At 43.6% G+C, this 21,041-nt stretch overlaps 1 protein-coding gene across 1 annotated transcript in view; it reads left to right on the forward strand.

Moving 5' to 3' along the window:
- LOC310634335 (complement factor B-like) overlaps positions 1–21,041 on the forward strand; it is a 48,051-nt gene that overhangs the window by 10,856 nt on the left and 16,154 nt on the right. Inside the window, exons 2-9 of the mRNA XM_083352610.1 lie at positions 1,698–1,907; positions 3,556–3,741; positions 6,562–6,735; positions 10,217–10,312; positions 11,475–11,611; positions 13,792–13,930; positions 16,312–16,464; positions 19,274–19,375. Coding sequence (XP_083208736.1) covers positions 1,698–1,907; positions 3,556–3,741; positions 6,562–6,735; positions 10,217–10,312; positions 11,475–11,611; positions 13,792–13,930; positions 16,312–16,464; positions 19,274–19,375 — 1,197 coding nt within the window. The remainder of the gene's footprint in view (positions 1–1,697; positions 1,908–3,555; positions 3,742–6,561; positions 6,736–10,216; positions 10,313–11,474; positions 11,612–13,791; positions 13,931–16,311; positions 16,465–19,273; positions 19,376–21,041) is intronic.

The following is a 21,041-nucleotide window of genomic DNA, read 5'->3' on the forward strand; positions in this document are numbered from 1 at the left end:
TGGACCCTTTCAAGGGCAACTATTCTTAGTGGTCGTGGATAGCTATTCTAGGTGGTTAGAGGTGGTGCCTGTAACAAGTATGACGTCTGCTAAGACCATACAGGTGCTGAGGGGGCTCTTTGCCACACATGGGTTACCTGATGTAATTGTATCTGATAATGGGCCTCAATTCACATCTACCAAATTCCAGGATTTCCTCAAGGCCAACTCGATTAGACACACAACAGCTGCACCGTTCCACCCATCCAGTAATGGCTTGGCTGAGAGAAATGTAAGATCAACGAAAGATGCACTGCGAAGAATTATTGCTGGGGATTGGCATCAGAGACTGGCGCAATTTTTGCTGGCTCAACACACTACACCCTGTACAGTGATGGGTAAGAGCCCAGCCGAGCTATGTTGGGGAAGAAGACTAATAAACAGATTGGACTGACTACACCCAGACAGGGTGGCCACAGAGGTGGAACAACCCAACACAGCTAGAAAATTGTCTGTAGGTGATTTAGTGTGGGCCAGGAACTATGGGGTGGTGGATGAGAAGTGGATTCAAGGGGTGGTGGTGGATAAAATAGGTCCGTTGTCATACATTGTTGAGGGGGAAGGGGGCCGGCAGGTCAGAAGACATATTGACCAGTTAAGGAAGCGGGCACCGGAGAACCTCCCACAACAACAAAAGGGTTATACACAGCAGCCAAAAGGGTCATCTATAGAACCACTACAGGATCTTTCAGATGGATGGCAACCATCACTTCCAGCAGCAGCAGCAGCAGCTAATCAAGTAGCAAAGCCAACAACATCCCAATCAAGGCCGGCAGTGCCATCAGAAACAGACAGTAAAACTGTACCAGCGAAACAGCCTCAGCAGGAACTCACCACAGAGCTAACACAGGAGGGGGATCAGCCATTGGCTGGAGAGGTAACCCTTGAAAGCGAAGCAGCGGCCGGAAAGCAACCGGGAAGGTACCCGGCCAGGATTCACAAAAACCCGGAATACCTCATGGATTATGTGAGGAAGGGGTAGTGGGTAGGAAGAGTAGTTTAGGAATGTTAACAGTAGTAGTTGTCTCTTTGGGGGGGAAGAGGTGTTGTGTATGTAGAAATGCCGGGCTAGTATAGCCACCACAACACCAGGTGGCATTGGTTGGGTGTCCTGATTGGCCAACCTGTCCGGCGGGAAATATACAACACCGGGTTGGGTGTTACCCGGCAGGCGGGAAAATAGAGCAACTGGGTTCATGGGCATCAGTAGGCTATAAGAGGACACTGGGGGTTTGGGGACTCAGTTCCATCTTGTAATCAATAAAGGTATCTTGTACTATGTTGACTCGTTCCTGTGTCCACGTGGTCGGCCATGCTACAACAGGGTCAATTTATTTTCCAAAGCACCAGAAGGCAAGACAAGAAGCGATGGATGGAAACTAATCAAGGAGAGAAGCAACCTGGAATTAAGGGGAAACTTCCCGACAGGTCAATTAACCAGTGGAATAGCTTTGCCTTCGGAGGTTGTGGGTGTTTCATCACTGGATGTTTTTAAGGACAGCCACCTGCATGAGCAGGGGACTGGACTAGAAGACCTCCAAGGTCCCTTCCAGCTCTATTCTGATTGGCTGAAAGTTGGCAAGGTTGAGAAATGCTGACTTAGAAAACAGGTTGACACTGGAATCCTTTTAATGTTTTCTTGTGCTTCTTCCCATCAGATGTCGTGGATGCTCGTTGCAATTTGACGAAGCCATATGAAATTATAGGAGGCAAAACAGTACTGCTGCAGAACAACACATTGCTTCAGTATATATGCCCAGAAGGCCAATATCCATACCCTACCGAGTACCGGACATGCGAGTGGAACAAGTACTGGAGCACTATGAAAAATAGAGAGAACAGGGTCGTCTCCCAGGCGAGGTGCAAAGGTATAATTTAATTTCTAAATTTAAAAAAAGAGCTGGCCATGAAAGCAATGACACAATGAGGGGATGTTGTGTTCTGGAGCTTGTACTTTTAGGGCCTCTTTTGATTTCATGGGGGACTTATAGCTTTGCTGGCATCCAAATGTGTTTCAGCTCCATCTGAAACCTTCCTGCTCGTCTTCTGCTACCAGAGATGCTGAGCATTTACTCCAAAGATGAGACCTAACGGTTTTACTATTAAAAAAAATGGTATCATCTTATCTTAGTAGTCTTTCTTCCTCATTGAATTGGGGTTGACTTCAAAGAGAATACTAGATGTATAAATTGGACAGTCTAGATTGCCAACCCTATTCTATCTCCACAAAGTATGTGGTCCTTTAAAAAGTATCATCAGTGACTCTCTTTAACCATGGGATTGGGATCAGGGGTCTTCAAACTTGGCCCTTTTATGACGTGTGGACTTCAACTCCCAGCATTCCTCAGCCAGTGTGCCTGGCTGAGGAATTCTGGGAGTTGAAGTCCACATGTCATAAAAGGGCCAAGTTTGAAGACCCCTGGGATAAGTGAATATAAATAGCTGCTTCGTTGTGTGTTGAGGTGCCACTAATGCAGGGGTCTTCAAACGTGGCCCTGGCTGAGGAATTCTGGGAGTTGAAGTCCACAAGTCATAAAAGGGCCAAGTTTGAAGACCCCTGCACTAGTGACATTATAGCCAGAAAGATGCTCTTCATTTATTATCTGTCAGTCTATTTCTGAACACAGCTTAGCGTGAACACCTCTTTGATAAATGGGGTGGTGCCCCAGCATTGAAAGAAGCAGCGGAATGTTTTTCCGAAAAGTACTTTTTTCAAAAGGTAACTAGCCTTTTTTTGGTTTTTTTCCTTGAAAACATTTTGCTTCTCATCCAAGAAGCTTCTGCAGCTCTTGGATAAGAACCAAAACGTTTTCAAGGGAAATAAAACAAAAAAAATTCCAATTTTCTTTTGTAAAAGCACCTTTGGGACAACCATGACCTGGATGATTAAGAATCTCCATGGACATTTATTTAGTGGTGTGTTTAATCCTTTGGTCCAGCTATTCTAGACAACTTCTGGCAACTTCTCAAGTTATCCCTTCGGAGGGAAGGTGACAAAGATGGTGGTAGGGTGCCAACTACAGAAGATCTTGAATGAAGCATATTATCTCTCAATCTGGGTTAAGGCAACTACATGGGTTGTTCTTATGGATGCCCAGCAATGTGGGCTGGATGGAGGAAGTACAATCCTCCTTGTCCTGCTGGTTCTCTCAGCAACATAGAAAGTCTGAAATTCTGTTATAAGGTGTTGCAGGTGTTGCTTTTACCTTATATGCAGGTCCCAGTTAGGGGAGCCTTGACAACACCTCTGCACAATTTCATATGCTGAATACTGAAATAGCTCAAGAAATTGAGGAGAGGATTAATTTGTTGAGGTGGGATGAGTTAGATAAGTCCTTGCCTGAGCTGGCTCTTTCCTTCCTCCACTACACTTGGCTAGACAGGGCTGTGTACCATCTGCCACGTGTTAATGTACCACAAGTGGTACGCGTACCACCGGTTGAAAAGCCCTGAGTTAGAGAATATAATCTTGAAGCACTCCATCCTGCTTACTGATAACATATTGTTCTTTTTCAGCTATTCATTGTCCCAGGATTTCAGAATTTGAAAATGGTTTCTATGAGCCCCCAGAACTGAATTACAGTATAAACCAGAACATCACATTTACTTGCTATGGAGGATACAGCATGAAGGGGTCTGAAGTCCGTTTCTGCCTTCCCAATGGGAAGTGGAGTGGAAAAACAACCATTTGTGATGACGGAAGTGAGTGTGAAAATTAATTGCCATTCAGACTTCCTTTCCTTTTCTGTCTTCGAAAACACGACAGTTTTTAATCTTCCATCATCTAAACTATCAATAGGCACACCTGTTGTTGTTGTTAGCTGCGAAGTCGTGTCCGACCCATTGCGACCCTATGGACAACATTCCTCCAGGCCTTCCTGTCCTCTACCATCTTCTGGAGTCCATTTAAGCTCACGCCCACTGCTTCAGTGACTCCATCCAGCCACCTCATTCTCTGTCGTCCCCTTCTTCTCTTGCCCTCAACCTTTCCCAGCATTAGGCTCTTCTCCAGTGAGTCCTTCCTTCTCATTAGGTGGCCAAAGTATCTGACTTTTAGCTTCAGGATCTGGCCTTCTAAAGAGCAGCCAGGGTTGATCTCCTCTAGGACTGACCGGTTTGATCGCCTTGCAGTCCAAGGGACTTGCAGGAGTCTTCTCCAGCACCACAGTTCAAAGGCCTCAATTCTTTGGCGCTCAGCCTTTCCTTTGGTCCAACTTTCACTGCCATACATTGCAACTGGGAAGACCATAGACTTGACTATACGCACTTTTGTTGGCAGGGTGATGTCTCTGCTTTTTAGTGTGCTGTCTAGATTTGCCATGGCTTTCCTCCCGAGGAGCAAGCGTCTTATAATTTCTTGGCTGCAGTCCCCATCTGCAGTGATCTTGGAGCCCAGGAAAATAAAATCTGTCACTACCTCCATTAGCCAATAGCCATCAATGCTGATGCCTCGTTTCCACATTCTGGCACACCCAGACGTCATGCAGGGTCAATTCCCTCAAAACTTGCATGCTCTTGTGCGGGACTCCTGTGTGATGCTCCTGTAGAAAAGGCCGGTTGTATTCAGTGTGGAAGTGAGGCATCAGCATTTCATTTACATTTAATTTGGGTATTTTTATTTCATTTATTTTAATCCCATTTATATCCCGCCCTTCTCCGAAGACTCAGGGCGGCTTACAATCTAAGCACAAATCAATGTATATAAGTGGGCAGGAAAGAAGGGCATTCTACTGCACCCAGCCAACCCACCCAAAGTTTCCCCAACCCAGGGCACTGGAGACACATCGACCCTCCACCAAGACCAGGCCCAAGACCAGCCTCTGCAAAGTATTCCTGCCAAAGTGTCCTGGGATGACACAGAAATGGAGGCAAGGGGGCTGCAGGGATGGGCTTCGCTTTCTCCTCCTCGTGTTCCACTGCCGCTGCCACAACCATGCTTGCAAATAAAAAAATAAAAAATGAAAAGTTACTGTAAGGTTTTACGCTTAGCCTCACAATTGCCCCAGCATGACTCAGGAATTTAAAAGAGCCAAAAGAATCTCCTGAGCCGAGGTTTCAGCAAGCAAACAACTTTTATTTTGATCAAAATAGAGTTGGGTGGCCACATCTGTCTTCGTGGCGGATAGAGAGATGAAGGCAACAACCAGGAAAGATGTCTTCCACCTTTTATACCTTTCCAGAACAAAGAGATCTGGTCTTGGTACTAGGAACCGAAAGGTACAGAAAAATAATTCCTAGATGATGACTCATACACAACAACCCAGGCTCCACTATAACTGCTTTTCCCCCTCCCCTGACCATGCTCTTTTCATGTGAGCAATCCCCTGCACCTAAAGCATGAAACATTTGCCTTTCTATAACTAAGTTCCCAATATAAAGCACCTACAAAGCTGCTTGCGCATAAACAAAGACGATTACAAAATATCACTACAAATATCAATATTGCTAACATCAACCTTAAGCATAATAAAATCCCTTCATTACTCCTCCCCTTGTTCTGCTAATGGTCTTGCAGAGACTGGGGTAAGAAACCCAGCCAAAGAGAACTGCACCCAGCTGGCTGAAGATCATCCAGAACTATTCCCTTGAATGGATCTTCCAAAATTAAGACCAAATCGTTGCAAATGCCTCAATTTATAAGTTTCTCTACATGGGGCTGCCCTTGAGGACCACCCGGAGGCTTCAGCTGGCGCAGAATGCAGCCGCGCGGGTTGTGATGGGGCTTTCCCGATACTCCCAAGTAACACCTCTGCTCCGCGAGCTGCATTGGCTTCCGGTTGCCCTCCGGGTGAGATTCAGGGTGCTGGTGATGACCTATAAAGCCCTAAATGGCTTGGGTCCGGGATATCTGAGGGAACACCTGCTGCCGGCATCAAGTTCCCTTCGTCCTGTGCGCTCCCACAGGGAGGGTCTTCTCAGGGTACCGCCGGTAAAAGATTGCTGGCGGACAATACCCAGGGGAAGGGCCTTCTCTGTGGGTGCGCCTGCCCTCTGGAACCAGCTTCCTGTAGAGCTTAGGACTGCCCCTGACCTTCGCTCATTCCGCCGGGACCTGAAGACTTGGCTCTTTGAGCTTTCTGGCCTGGACTGAGGGTATTAACTGGGGTTTTAATTGGATTTTTATTGGGATTTTTATTTTCAAGGTTAATGTAATCATTTTAATTGTTTTTAATTTTTGTATTGTTTTCTTTTAAAAAACCTTGTGAACTGCCCTGAGTCCTACGGGAGAAGGGCGGTATATAAGTTTAATAAATAATAATAATAATAATAAGTTACCCCCCCTTAATTCTCTCATCTTGTCTTCTCTCTCTGTTCATTACCTCAAGAACTAATACGAACAAGAGTAGAGAAAGCAGACATCCTTTTCTTTTCCCTTTTTTTTTGAACCCCACATTTTGTTGCTTTCATTCTTAGCTTTTTGAGGAGCGAAAGACATTTCATGTATGCATAATGTACTTGCTGCTAAATGCATATACTTCAAAATGACTAATTGTTAACGGTGTCCTCTCTTCTCTTACTTAGCTGGTCATTGCCCTAACCCCGGTATTCCAATTGGTAGTCGAAAACAAGGCAACGAATATCGGGTAGAATATCGTGTCCGCTACACTTGTGAGCGTGGTCTCGTCCTCGTGGGATCCAGTGAACGGATTTGCCAAGAATCAGGAAGCTGGAGTGGAGCAGAACCAGAATGTCGGCGTGAGCAAAGGGGAAAGAATATCTGAAGGGATGGATATTGGGGTTAAATATATATTTTTTATTTTTTATTTTAATTCCATTTATATCCCGCCCTTCTCCGAAGACTCAGGGCGGCTTACAAGCTTAGCAGTAGCCTTCATTCTATGTATATGCCTGCTTATTAGGGCTTTCACACACACCCCAAGCGGCATTATTACAAAGTCAGCTTATTGCCCCCAACAATCTGGGTCCTCATTTTACCTACCCCGGAAGGATGGAAGGCTGAGTCAACCTTGAGCCTGGTGGGATGCGAACCTGCACTAATTGCAGGCAGCTGGTGTTACTTAAGGAGGCATTAGCCCACTGCTCCACCAAGGCTAGGTATAGGTAGTCCTCAATTTACAACATTTCATTTAGTGACCGTTCGAAGTTACAACGGCACAGAAAATAGTGAACTTATGACTGTTTTTCACACTTACAACCATTGCAACGTCCCCATGGTCATGCGATCAAAATCTGGATGCTCTGCAAACAGACCAGCATTCAACCATAAACATTCTGGCTTATCAAAAACAAACATACTCCACCACCCAGTGGGAACCACTGAATAAACTACAGAGCCTCTAGATCAGGGGTCTTCAAACTTGGCAGCTTTAAGACTTGTGGACTTCAACTTCCAGAATTCTGGGAATTGAAGTCCACAAGTCTTAAAGCAGCCAGGTTTGAAGACCCCTGCTCTAGATAGTCCTCAGTTTCCAACCATTCATTTAGGGACCATTCAGAGTTACAGCGGTACTGGGGAAAAAAGTGACTTGTGCCCATTTTTCACAATTACGACCGTTGCAGCATCCCCATGGTCACACGGTTTACGTTAGAATGCTTGGCAACGGGCTCATATGGATGACCATTGCAGTGTCCCAGGGTCACGCGGTCCCCTTTTGTAACCTTCTGACAAGCAAAGTCAATGGGGAAGCCGGATTCACTTAACAGCCGTGATACTGACTTAACAACTGCAATGATTCACATAACAACTGTGGCAAGAAAAGTGGAGCAAAACTCACTTAACAAATGTCTCCCTCAACAGCAGAAATTTTGAGCTCAATTGTGGTTGTAAGTCGAGGACTATCGTACTGAAAATGTGAAGCCTGGGATTGTGCGAGGAATTCTCGATTACAAAAACTATTGTATAGGACTAATGCACCTTCATCATGGTTTGGTTTGGTGGTTGCATTCAGGGGTTATGTCAGAGGCAAGCTTCAGATATAATGTTAGGTGGCCTGACTTCTCTCTCCTTTTACTTGCTTTCCCATCCTCCTTGCAAAAGATCTTCCTAGCCCTATTAAGGCATTTCTATTACACAACTGAGGGCCAGTGTGGTATAGTGGTTCAGGCACCAGGCTAGAGGCAGTGTGTTCCTTAGGCACGAAGCCACCTGGGTGACCTTGGGCCAGTCACTTTCTCTGAGCCCTAGGAAGGAGAAATGACAAATCACTTCTGGAAAACTTTGTCAAGCAAACGGCAGGAACTTGTTCCAGATGAACAGAAGAATTTTTTTTTACTACTTTATGCAATAGCTTAGAAATGTAGCGGGGGTGGGGAGGCGAAATCAGCCCTGGGTTTCTGTTAGAGTTAGTTCGCTCTAAGGAACACCATAACTGCAACACAAAGATTGGGTCAAATCTCAGACCATTGCTTTATCACCAGTCAAGAATTCACAATAAATATCCTTTTAGGGAATGTGCATCTGAAAAATAGCCGTCATCTGAAAGCTGAATACAAAATCAAGAAAGAAACCTCCTTGTGATACGTATTTAACTCAGGGGGATTCATTTATTTATTTTTTCAGATTTGTGGCTGGCAAAGATTCTTTTGATTGCGGTGCTTATGTATTTATTGTTTATTTATTCAGTAAGCAAATGTCAATGCTGCAAACATTGACATGTTTTTTCACTGACAATATGAGATAGCCTGTTATTTTGCTTCATTTGGGAGGGAGGAATCACCCGGTGATAAGATTGCAAAAACCCACGTACAGAATGGGAAGTGAAACCTCATATGTAAAACTAATTGAATAATGTGATTTATGACGTGTAGATAAGGGCGAGGATTGTGTTTGTGTTATGATGGGTTTTGGGGGAGGAGATTTCAGATTCTGGCATCTCTCCATGAGTGCCGAAGTTTCATTTCATTACTAAGACTTTTTAGATAAATAATATGCCTGCAATTTGTTTGATTTGTCTCATTCATTGGAACCATGACAGCAAATTTATACGGCTGCCCAACTGACACACAATGACTCTGGGCAGCTTACAATATCCTGTCCCATTTGTGTCAGAGACACCTTTTAAGGTGCTTCCAGATTGAACAGATTGGACGGTGACATCACTGTTGCCCTTGGGGTGGGGGAGCTCGTTCCATCTCCCCATCAAAGAGCTGGAGCGAATGACAGGAGCTCACCCCGGCATGCAGCAGCACTTGGGTCTCAAACGTGGGTTTGCTAACCTCCAACCCAGCGTCCTAACAATGTGACCACCTTGCTCCTAGCTTGCAACATTAAAAAAAAAATTCAAAGCATAAACCCCCTACAACCCTCCCCCACCCTATTGGTGGCAAGAAATGCAAGCATATCAATCACTTGATAGGCTCCATGTTGGCTTTGAGTCCCCACATCCACAGACAGAATCAGATCTTCAGAGCCTTTCAGAAAAGTAACAAGGTGGGGATCAATTGTGTCTCCAGGGAAGTGATATTCCATGGGAAACATCCAACATATAAGCAAGCTTTGTGTAAGAAAAGAAAAAAAAACAGTCATCAAGGAAATGGGAGAAGAGACAATTATCTCAAAGAATGTTTCAGTAATAATAAAGTTTTTTTTACTCAAAACATATAGATGAGCCCATAAAAGCTATATATATACCAGAACAGAAATATTAGTTACATATGTAATGAGGGACGCGGTGGCTCAGTGGGTTAGGACGCTGAGCTTGTCAATCAGAAGGTCGGCAGTTTGGCGGGTCGAATCCCGAGTGCCGCGTAGCAGAGTGAGCGCCTGTTACTCGTCCCAGCTTCTGCCAACCTAGCAGTTCGAAAGCACGTAAAAATGCAAGTAGAAAAATAGGGACCACTCCGGTGGGAAGGTAACAGCGTTCCGTGCGCCTTTGGCGTCTAGTCATGCCGGCCACATGACCACGGAGACGTCCTCGGACAAGCGCTGGCTCTTCGGCTTTGAAACGGAGATGAGCACCGGCCCCTAGAGTCCGAAACGACTAGCACGCATGTGCGGGGGAACCACTACCTTTACCTATAGTCTCCTTAAAATGGACCAAATTGAGAACACTAGAGAGTCTCCTATGCTTATCTCAAAGGGCCCCAGAGCAGCAAAATGTGCAACTACCCTTCTTAATATTTCAATATAGGTTTGCATAAAAATTAGTTCTATTTATTTTGGGGCATTCTCTTTTATGATCTGTTGCTAATTGAGCCTTCTCTTGTTCCTTCCCAGAGCCATTTGCTTTTGACACCCCAGAAGAGGTTGCCTCCAACTTCATCTCATCTTTGACTGAAACTGCTGAAGCTGCAGATGCCAATAGAAATATCTGTAAGTCATTGTAAATGGAATGGATAATTATAATTCCCTTCCTAGCATAAGAAGAGCGGGCACAGTTACGTTGTTAGATGCTCTCAATTTCTCTGAGTAGTAAATATTCTAGGGCAGGGGTGTCAAACTCAATTTCATTGAGGGCCACATCAGCATTGCAGTTGCCCTCAGGGGGGCGGGTGGGTGTGGCCTGGGTGGGTGTAGCCTACTGGGTGGGCGTGGCTAGAGTGCGTATGGCCTACTGGGTGGGCGTGGCCAGCTCCACATCGTTCGCATCAAGGGTGCCTATGGGGGCCTGGGCAGGAGTGGGACAGATCTGAGGGTCTCTGGCAGGAGGAGGGTCTCTGGGCCAGGGCCAAGGCAGTGGGGGCCGTTCCCTCACTGTTTCCAGGATGGCTTCGCGGGCCGCATGAAACGACTTTGCGGGCCGGATCCGGCCCCCGGGCCTTGTGTTTGACATGTCTGTTCTAGGGCAATTTAATGGAATGTCATTTCAATATAGCAAAGAGAGCACTGAGCATTTTTTGTTTAAAAACAGTCCCTCTTCTTTCCATTCAAGAACATTAATTCACAAAACTCATTGACACTGATTATGTTACCTAGTTGGGTAATGAAATGTCTGCCAGCTAACAACCAAGCTTAGAAAGCGCCATGGACTCTGTCGCTCAACTCTGAGTGACAAAGATTCTCTTCTATGAGAATTGCTAAAAGCATTACAACTAAAACATTGCATAATATTTTTTCTAAATATTCAAGCTGATCATTAGTTGAGGAAAAATGGAAGTAAATACCTGGGGTTCTTCCAAGGCAGAAGATTCTACCCATAATATCTTGGGCATATGTCTACTGCTATGAAGCTTGTTGTTTCTCTGTGGATGCCTGTTAGATTGACAGCTGCTGTTACTAATAGACATATTGGTCTGCTACCTCCTTTTGAACCATCTTGCAGCTCTGGATTAAATCTCACCTCCAAATACAGAGTTGTTCCTAGTTATCAAAGGAATAGCTCCTGGGTGTAATTTCCATTAATGAAATTTGCAGCAGTATATTGTGGTGCAGAAATCTGCAGCAGTACATTGTGGTAGAATGTCCAAAATATCAAAATTACCGTACATGTAACTTGGGGAAAAACGACCTGAATACTAGTTCCTTTCCTTTCCAGCCTCTACACAGAAGCGAAGGATTGTCATTAAGAAAGGAGGCACAATGAACATCTACTTTCTCCTTGATGCCTCAAAAAGTATTAAACTAGAGGATTTCAAGAGTACACAGAATGCTACAATCAAGTTGATTGAAAAGGTATAGAAGAATCAGATAATTTCTTTGCTCAGTCCTGTACCAAGAAGGTACTGGCACTAGTTATAAACCAGGGTTTATCAAACTTCACCCCTTTAAGGCATGTGGACTTTAATGCCCAGAATTCCCCAGCAAGCATGATGACATTATAAGGCAGAGATGGACCTTTTTTTAGTTCAAGGAAACACTGGAAATGTGGAGAGCCACTGAGAAATGGCTGTTGATGTGAGCCTGGCCCAACATAATATTCTTGTTAGTTTCACAAAATATTCTCCACCATCCCATGCAGGGGTCTCTAACCTTGGCAATTTTACAAGTTGTGGACTTCAGTTCCCAGAATTCCTCAGCCAGCCATGGTTGACATTATTAAATTAAATTAAATTAAATTAAATTAAATAAATTGTAAAGTTGCCAAGGTTGGAGACCTCTGCCATAGGGAGCTTTGTAAAGCTGGAGGTCTTTCCAACCAGCAGAAATGAGGCTAAAGCTTAGTGTAGTCTGTTGTTGTTGTTGTTGTTGTTGTCGTCATCACCATCACCATCACTATCACCATAATCATCATCATTAAAAAATTGTTTAAATGGAAAAGCCAGATGGGAAATAGACTAGTGGGAACTAAAGGATGCCCTAACTCTTGAGTAAGATCTAATCTCTTAAACAAAATGGCCAATAAACTGTAAGACCACACTTAAAATACTACACCCAATTTTGGCTGCCACAATATAAAAAAGATGTTAAGACTCTCGAAAGAATGCAAAGAAGAGCAACTGAAATGATTATGGGACTGGAGGCTAAAACATAAGAAGAACACAAATGAAGGGGAATGCATGTGTCCCAAGATAATGTTGCAGGATCCAATTTGGGTCGGTCATCAGTACTAGAGGTTTTGTCTTCCCAGCTTTCGGACTTGTGCTGGAACTCATCTTTGGGGAACGTCTCTCTGGATGGGCTTCAGCACGAGTCCAAAAGCTTGGAAGACAAAACCTCTGGTCCTGGTACCAGACCCAGGTTGGATCCTGCATAAGAAGAACAGTTATAGGAACTGGGTTTGTCTAGTCTAGTGAAAAGGATGACTAGGAATGACATGATAATAGTCTTCTAAGGGGCCGACATAAAGAAGAAGGGGTCAATTTATTCTCTAAAGCACCTGAAAGCAGGAGAAGTAGTAATGGATGGAAACTAACATGGAATAGAATAGAATAGAATAGAATAGAATAGAATAGAATAGAATAGAATAGAATAGAATAGAATAGAATAGAATAGAATAGAATAGAATAGAATAGAACAGAACAGAGTAGAGTAGAGTAGAGTAGAGTAGAGTAGATCAAAGATATAAGTACAGATTAGGTGAGCAACTGTGAGAGGGACCTTGGAGTCCTAGTGGACGATCACTTGACTATGAGCCAGCAGTGTGCAGCAGTTTCCAAAAAAGCTAATACAATCCTGGGTTGTATAAACAGAGGCACAGAATCAAGATCATACTAAATATTAGTACCGCTTTATAAAACCCTAGTGAGACCACACATGGAATACTGCATCCAATTTTGACCACCATACTACCAAAAAAAAAGATGTTGAGACCTTGGGAAAAGTTCAGAGAAGAGCAACTAAGATGATCTAAGGCTTGGAGACTTCAACATATGAAGAACAGTTGCAGGACTTGGGCTTGGCTAGACTAAAGAAAAGAAGAAATAGGGGTGACATGATAGCAGTACTCCAGTATTTGAGGGGCTGCCATAAAGAAGAGGGGGTCAAATTATTATCCAAAACACCAGAGGGCAGGACAAGAAACAATGGTTGGAAACTGAACAAAGAGAGAAGCAACCTAGAATTAAGGAGAAACTTCCTAACAGTGAGAACAATTAACCATTGAAACAGCTTGCCTCCAGAAATCATGGGCGCTCCATCAGTGGAGGTTTCTAAGAAGAGACTGGATAGTCACTTGTCTGAGATGTTATAGGTTCTCCTGCTTGAGCAAGGGGGCTGGACTAGCAGACCTCCAAGGTCCCGTCCTATTCTATTCTATTCTATTCTATTCTATTCTATTCTATTCTATTCTATTCTATTCTATTCTATTCTATTCTATTCTATTCTATTCTATTCTATTCTATTCTATTGCCCTTGGGACTGAATGTTAATGAACCTAGTCGTGCTTATTTTTGCCTTCTGGTTTCCCTTTGCAGATCTCCAGCTATGATGTCTCCCCCAATTACGCCCTCATCACTTTTGCCACACACAGCAAAGAGCTTTTGAACACAATGCAGGCAGAGAGCACTGATGCAGCCAAGGTGATTGAGCTACTGGAAAATGTCAACACTGCTGGTGAGGTATATTCCTGATCTTTGCCAGGGAGATGGATCCGGCTAGGAGAACATTTTGCTCATCCACAACCTGTTTAACTTTATAACTCAAAAAAAGAAGTCTTTTTCTTACTTGGAATGGGTAACTTCACACACTTACGTGGCACTCTCTAACCCTTTCCATTCTATTCCAAGCAACGTCTGCATCCTTAAGTCTTTTCCCTTACATTCCCTCTCTACATTCTGCTGGGAATTTTATAATTTGTTTATACGCCACTAAAGTATGGTCTGTCTCAAATTCAGAACCTCACATTCTCCTTTTATGCTTTGCAAATTTTCTGTCTTTTATCATCAGTCATGTTTCAGTTCCTCTTTGCTGAGTAGGCATGTATTTGAAACCAACAGGTTTTTTCCCCCCTAAAATCACCCTTCTTGGATCTCCAAATGGAATAACCATGTGTGTGTTTTGTTTTGTTTTTGTATTCTTCTCATCTCTTCTCACCAATACCCTCATATAATCTAGCAGGAAAAAGAATTCCTCTGAATTGGGGTTAATCAAAATATTCTTCAATTTTCCCCAAGGTCATTCCTGGTTCTTTCATTATCACCATCCATTGCACTCTAACAGGGAACTAATATCCGTCTATGATTCCTACTTTTATATTTACCTACAGCAACCTGCAAGACTTCTAGCCTATCCTAGTGACTTATACTTAGTCGCTAGATAATTCATTTTACTCAAGGTCAAGAGATAATACCGGTAATAGTAAAAAACAAGCAAACCAAACAGAGTCTCAAATGCTTGCCCAGACGACTTGCTGTTACTCTACAAAAGAGCGCACAGAGAAATAATCCAAAATCAGTCCAAGGATCTGAGAGCCAGGTCAGGATTGTCAGCCAATACCAATGTCAGAAGTTCAAGGTTTCTTACAGGAACAGGATTCATAGGAGGGTCTAGGACAGTGATGGTGAACTTTTTAGAGACCGAGTGCCCAAACTGCAACCCAAAACCCACTTATGTATCATTGGTTGCTGGGTGTGTGTGGCCCATTGGGTGGGCGTGCCCATTGGGTGGGCGTGGCCCATTGGGTGGTATCACTGCGGTGGTAATGGCAAACTGGGTGAGACTAAAAAGTTCAATCAATCAATTCCAACTTTCCGAGATCTTTTTTCCCCCCCGCGAGAAGTTGAAATTGATTGATTGATTGATTGAACCTTTTTTTTGCACACGGCAGCAGAGGCCTAAATCAAAAAGGTTTTATAAAACCCAGCTGAAGGCCTAGGACTGGGGCGATGGTGCATGTGCCCACAGAGAGGGCTCTGTGTGCCGCCTGTGGCACGCATGCCATAGGTTCACCACCACGGGTCTAGGACAATTTGAACCAGCCAAATTTTCACACCCACTTCTTCATGGGCCTCCACTGTAGTTGACCCACCACCAGCATTTATACATAGCAAGGCCTCCACTGTTGCTCCTGCCCTGCCTGCTTTTCCCAGCTCATTCACCAAGGGATGTTTGGCCCCAGGCGTTTCACTCTATGGGACACTTAAATGTGCCTTCCACTGGCTGGGTGGGATGGATGCCTGGCACAGCTCCCCTAGCAGCAGCAGTGGCAGTGGCAGCAGACCAGCCAGTGGTTGCTCCCCACCATGGCCCTGCTGTATTTATAGACATGTCATGGCCAAAGAGGGGATTAGCCCCGCCTGCATCTACCAGCCCACATCCCACTCAGGAGGGGCTGAAAGGTGAGTGTGAGTCCCGTCTGTAACCACAGCCTTGGTACATGTGCAGGCAGGCCCTCCCCCTCCTGAGAGGCCTGGCTTAAATTATTTCCCTTGCTTGGCAATGGACCAGCTGTCTGCAATCCTTCCCTTAATGACCACTGCAAACAAGATTATAAAATCAGGTAGATCATGTGATAAACCCGATTTACAACTGTTATGACATACAAAAATAATGGGCAGAGTCCCCCTATATACTACCCATGTAGTAGCCAATATACTGTTGTCCGCATTCTACCAACTAGGAAGTATTAATATGCATTCAAAATGTTTAATAACAAAGGAATTCTTGAGACTGAGAAATGTTCAGTACTGAAGAACAGCAACTGTTGTTTTTCTGAAGCAAAGTCTGAAGTTCAGTTAGGTCAGGGGTGTCAAACTGCCGGCCCGCCGGCCGGACGCATCATGTGGAAGCCGCGCCCACCCCATTGCCAGCAATGGCAAAACAGTCCTGATACATCGGCGTGACGTCACGTGACATCGCGAGTTTGACATGTCTGAGTTAGGTTTTATTGCTGCTACATATGTAGCCTGAATAGCAAATGAGATCTGCTAAAGCTAGCCAACTGCAATTAATTCTGTTCATTTTTCTTCTTTTATCTTTTCTCTTTTTTCCCCTAGAACATAAGAAAAAATCAGGAACTAACCTCAAAAAGGCCTTGTTATCTGTCTATGAAATGATGCTTGCCCAGGAAGCTAACGAGAAGAAACGTGGATTAAATCCTCCTCCTGTTTCCAATTCCACACGCCATGTGATCATTCTCCTGAGTGATGGTGAGAAAATGAACACCTAAAAAAAAACTTTATTTTTTAATTTTTGCAGCTACTTTTTAATATTTAATAGGGCAGATACTTTAACACAGGGGTGTCAAACTCAATTTCATTGAGGGCCACATCAGCATTGCAGTTGCCCTCAGGGGGCCGGGTGGATATGGCCTGGGTGGGCGTGGCCTACTGGGTGGGCGTGGCTAGAGTGCGTATGGCCTACTGGGTGGGCGTGGCCAGCTCTCCATCGTTGGCATCAAGGGTTCCTATGGGGGCCTGGGCAGGAGTGGGACAGATCTGAGGGTCTCTGGCAGAAGGAGGGTCTCTGGGCCAGGGCCAAGGCAGTGTGGGCCGTTCCCTCCCTGTTTCCAGGATGGCTTCGCGGGCCACATGAAACCACTTTGCGGGCCGCATCCGGCCCCCGGGCCTTGTGTTTGACATGTCTGCTTTAACATTTGTTTGAAAGAACCTTTATGCTATTTATTTAATCAATATATTCTTTAATTTGCAGTTTAAATAGAATTTAGACATGGCCCAGTTTTTTTTCTTAATCTGTATATTCAGGAAAAGTTGCTTTGTATTTTTATCCTTTCCCCCCTCAGAATCCAGAATCCACAAGTTCAAACCTCTTGCTATGTGTGTAACCCTGCCGTGGTGGGATTCACATATGTGAACAATCAGTTCTCTGTGTGGATGCCACTTCCAGAAATCCATTTTGGGCCTGCACAAAAAAAAATTAGCCACTGGTTCTGCTGAACTGGTGCGAACTTGCTGAATCCCACCACTGAACCCCCCCCCACCTTTTAAATAACCTTTTTATTAAAAAAATTAAAACAGAGTCTAAAATATTGTACAAAAATAAAACAAAAAATAAAGAGAGCATTTAAAACTACATTAAAAAGAACAAAAACACAAACACATACATATATTATCCAACTTAGTGGAATATTGATAAATATATTGTAACAATGTTAGTTTCCCCCTCTTTTGGAAGCAAGCCCCCAATTTTTAAACTTCTATCTCTCTTTGTAACTTATCTGACCTGTCACCTATCTATATTAAGAACAGTCAACAGGCAAAGCAACAGCAAAATTAAAGTTTCAAAATCTATTAACAATCTATTATTTTATTTAACTTGCAGAAAGTCTACCACGACTTCTTTATAATTTCAAATCACCACAACAGTTATCTCTGATCCATCCTGGAACAAATATCCTGATTTGCTTCCTAATAACATCCCTTATCAATTGTTGTCTGATTAAATATAGTAAATCCATTCTCCAAAGTTGATCTATCGTCCCAAAAAGCCCAATCAAATTTGTTTTCCAGTTGGATATATAATAGGTCCATTCCCCAATCTCCATCAATGTTCTTTTAAAAATCCAATTTATCACTCATCAAGTCTATCAGCTCTAAATCCATATTTCTTTTAGCCTTGTCTGTTTGAACTTGTAGGTAAAAAGCATTATTTTTTCAAAGGCCTCCCAGAGGCTTTACATTGGTGCATTGTTTGTTCTCCTGTAACTTAGCAGCCAAACAGAAAGAGTTCTTCAAGGAGAGAAGACAAAGAATATTGAGGTGATATTCCTCACAGTAAAAATAGGGGGGAGGGGGAAAGGAGGAAATTTTGATCCATTTTTTTAAAAAAAAAATAGAACTTTTTGAGAGTTAATAAAATGCAAAATCCCTGTAATGAAAGTCCAATACAGATGTGAATCCAGTCAAGTCACTTTCAGTATCCAGAAAATTGCCGCAACGTACTTACAGAGAAAGCGAAAGTTATTCAGAACAACAGAGCAGAACAACAACAACAAAAAGACATATGCACAAAAGAATCATTGTAAAATCCAGCAAGGGGTTAGAATAAATCAGCATTTAACCAGTCAGTTAACTTTTGAAAATAAAAAGCAAATTAAAAAATGAAACTTCAAAGAGTGTAGTTAAAAGCCATGCATGCTTCAAAGAAATCAATCAGCTGAGAGGAAAAGATGGAGATCTATCTCTCCAGCTGCTCCTACCAGGAATTGCAATCCTCAAAATTCCTTTTCACAGGTGGGTCCGTGGTTGTCCAAGGATTGTCTTGAATCATTCCTAAATGTTCCCATTCAACTCTAGGGGGTGCACCACCAAAAAACCAACTTTGGCAGCAAAATCAGCTCATTGTCAGTAGGAGAAAAAGATTGCCCTGTTGTTCAACACACAATCTTGGGGGAAGTCAAACCCTTTTTGGATCAAGATTGTAAAGTCACGTGCTTCACATAGAGACGGACACAGAGCTGGGGTAAAGATGAGTTTATTCTGAACAGAACGAACTGGGGAAACAGGGAAGCCTGGCGTCTATTTATACCTGCCCAGGTGGATGGCATCCAATCAGTTCAAACCTGGGCTTCCTCCCAGTGCAGGTGACAATGGGTGTAGATCCTGGCTTCCCACCAGGCTGACCATGCCTGGGGCTGTCAACAGCTTAACTCATTAGGCTTATCCTGAGTGAGCAGTTATCGCCCGGAGCTGTCCAACCCCTCTGCTGATCTGCACCATCAGCCTCCTGCTGTGCTGTCCCTTTGTGTATGCTGGGAGGCATACACTGCAAAGATCATTACTTAATCTTTAAATGGCATATCAAAAAATTAGTGGGGTTCTTAGAAATCGACCTCTAGCTTAATTTTATTTCAGTGATTCAAGTTCATTTGAGTTGAATGAAGTGAATTATTTCTACAGTTCCATGGAAATTTTGGAAGAGCTGTGGGACCACAGTCAGAGTTTTGAAGGGCAACTTGATCGCTTCTACCATATAGTAACTGCTACTCTCAACCTTCAGGTCGCTACAACATGGGCGGGGATCCAATTCCCATCATGAATGATATTAAGGAATTCCTCAGCATTAAGAAATCCGGCTCCAGTTCTCGCAATGAATTCTTAGGTAAGTTCTGACAATCTACACACCAGGAAGGAAATGGGGAGAAAAGTACTGTAAACCAGAATTTCTCAATGTTTGGCCTCACTTGCCTGTGATAAGACTTTCTGGCAATATTATAGGCCAAGGTCGGAAAGTATAAATCCAGTGTTTTAAACCTTAAACCACTGTGTTGTTGCTGTTTTTATTCTATGAGTGTCTGATTGACTTCTTGGCATCTTAACCCAAGGAAAAATAGAGAGTAAATGATATTACAAAAGCAATTTCTGTGTTCCTGGTTGAATATAAAACCTAGTGAGATTAGCACACAAGTTGAAGATCGTACATTGGCCCTGAGGAAATTAATGCATGTACTGTCTCTGCCAGGGGGTGGGATTACTGAAAGACAAAGGAACAAATAATTGGGTGATACTTATGGACCTAGAACTTGCAGACATTATGCAAGGATTGTGGCCCACATTTGACTTGATAAATCAAGAATTGTGTTTGGCAAGTGTTGTTGTTAGTTGCAAACTTGTGTCCGACCCATCGCGACCCCATGGACAATGTTCCTCCAGGCCTTCCTGTCCTCTACCATCTTCTGGAGTCCATTTAAGCTCACGCCTACTGCTTCAGTGACTCCATCCAGCCACCTCATTCTCTGTCGTCCCCTTCTTCTCTCGCCCTCAACCATGCCCAGCATTAGGCTCTTCTCCAGTGAGTCCTTCCTTCTCATTAGGTGGCCAAAGTATTTGAGTTTCAACTTCAGGATCTGGCCTTCTAAAGAGCAGTCAGGGTTGATTTCCTCTAGGACTGACCGGTTTGATCGCCTTGCAGTCCAAGTGACTCGCAGGAGTCTTCTCCAGCACCATAGTTCAAAGGCCTCAATTCTTTGGTGCTCAGCCTTTCCAACTTTCACAGCCATACTTTGCAACTGGGAAGACCATAGCCTTGACTATACGCACCTTTGTTGGCAGGTTGGCAAGTATATGTGATTATTTATTTTTTGGTCATGCTTGTATATCACTGTGTTCAATTCCTAGAAGCTTATCAGAATTGAATCTTCAGATGCCATACGCTCAGTATAATTGTTTTAAAGTAGCAAAGCTCTTAAAATAGCTGTCACTTATAATTTGCCAAACAGCAAGGGAGGGAGGTGGGCAAATTTCCAAGTGGGGAGGGAAGTTTCTGGAATGCAAGAGAGCCTTCTGTTGCCGTTGAGACCTTAGACACCAAGGTCAAGTTATGAAATATTTGAGTGGCTCAGACAGTCTTTTCCCCAAACAAAAGAAGTGAACCCAATTGGTGAACTGTGAACTGCTGGCAGCCCAGAGAGGGAAAAAGGGTTTTACCTATGTGGGTTTTTGCGGGAAAAATCCCAGAACTGGCTTTGCTTGTGCTGTACCTATATGGATCTTTCAATAAAGCTATACCCTTGGTAATTTAAAAGAGCCAAGAGTTTCTTTGTTTGAATGGGCCAAATGGGATGGTTGACAGTTCCTACTTTTCTGTTGATTAAGCACACGCATAATTGCCTTGTTTAAAAAGCCTGCCTTGGACCCAGCAATATTAAACAACTATCGTCTGGTATCCAACCTTCGCTTTCTGGCGAAGGTTGTTGAGAGCGTGGTGGCGCGACAGCTCCCTTTGTTCTTGGATGAAGCTGATTATCTAGACCCGTACCAATCGGGTT

The sequence above is a fragment of the Vipera ursinii genome (assembly GCF_947247035.1).
Source record: "Vipera ursinii genome assembly, chromosome: 2".
Taxonomy (NCBI): domain Eukaryota; kingdom Metazoa; phylum Chordata; class Lepidosauria; order Squamata; family Viperidae; genus Vipera; species Vipera ursinii.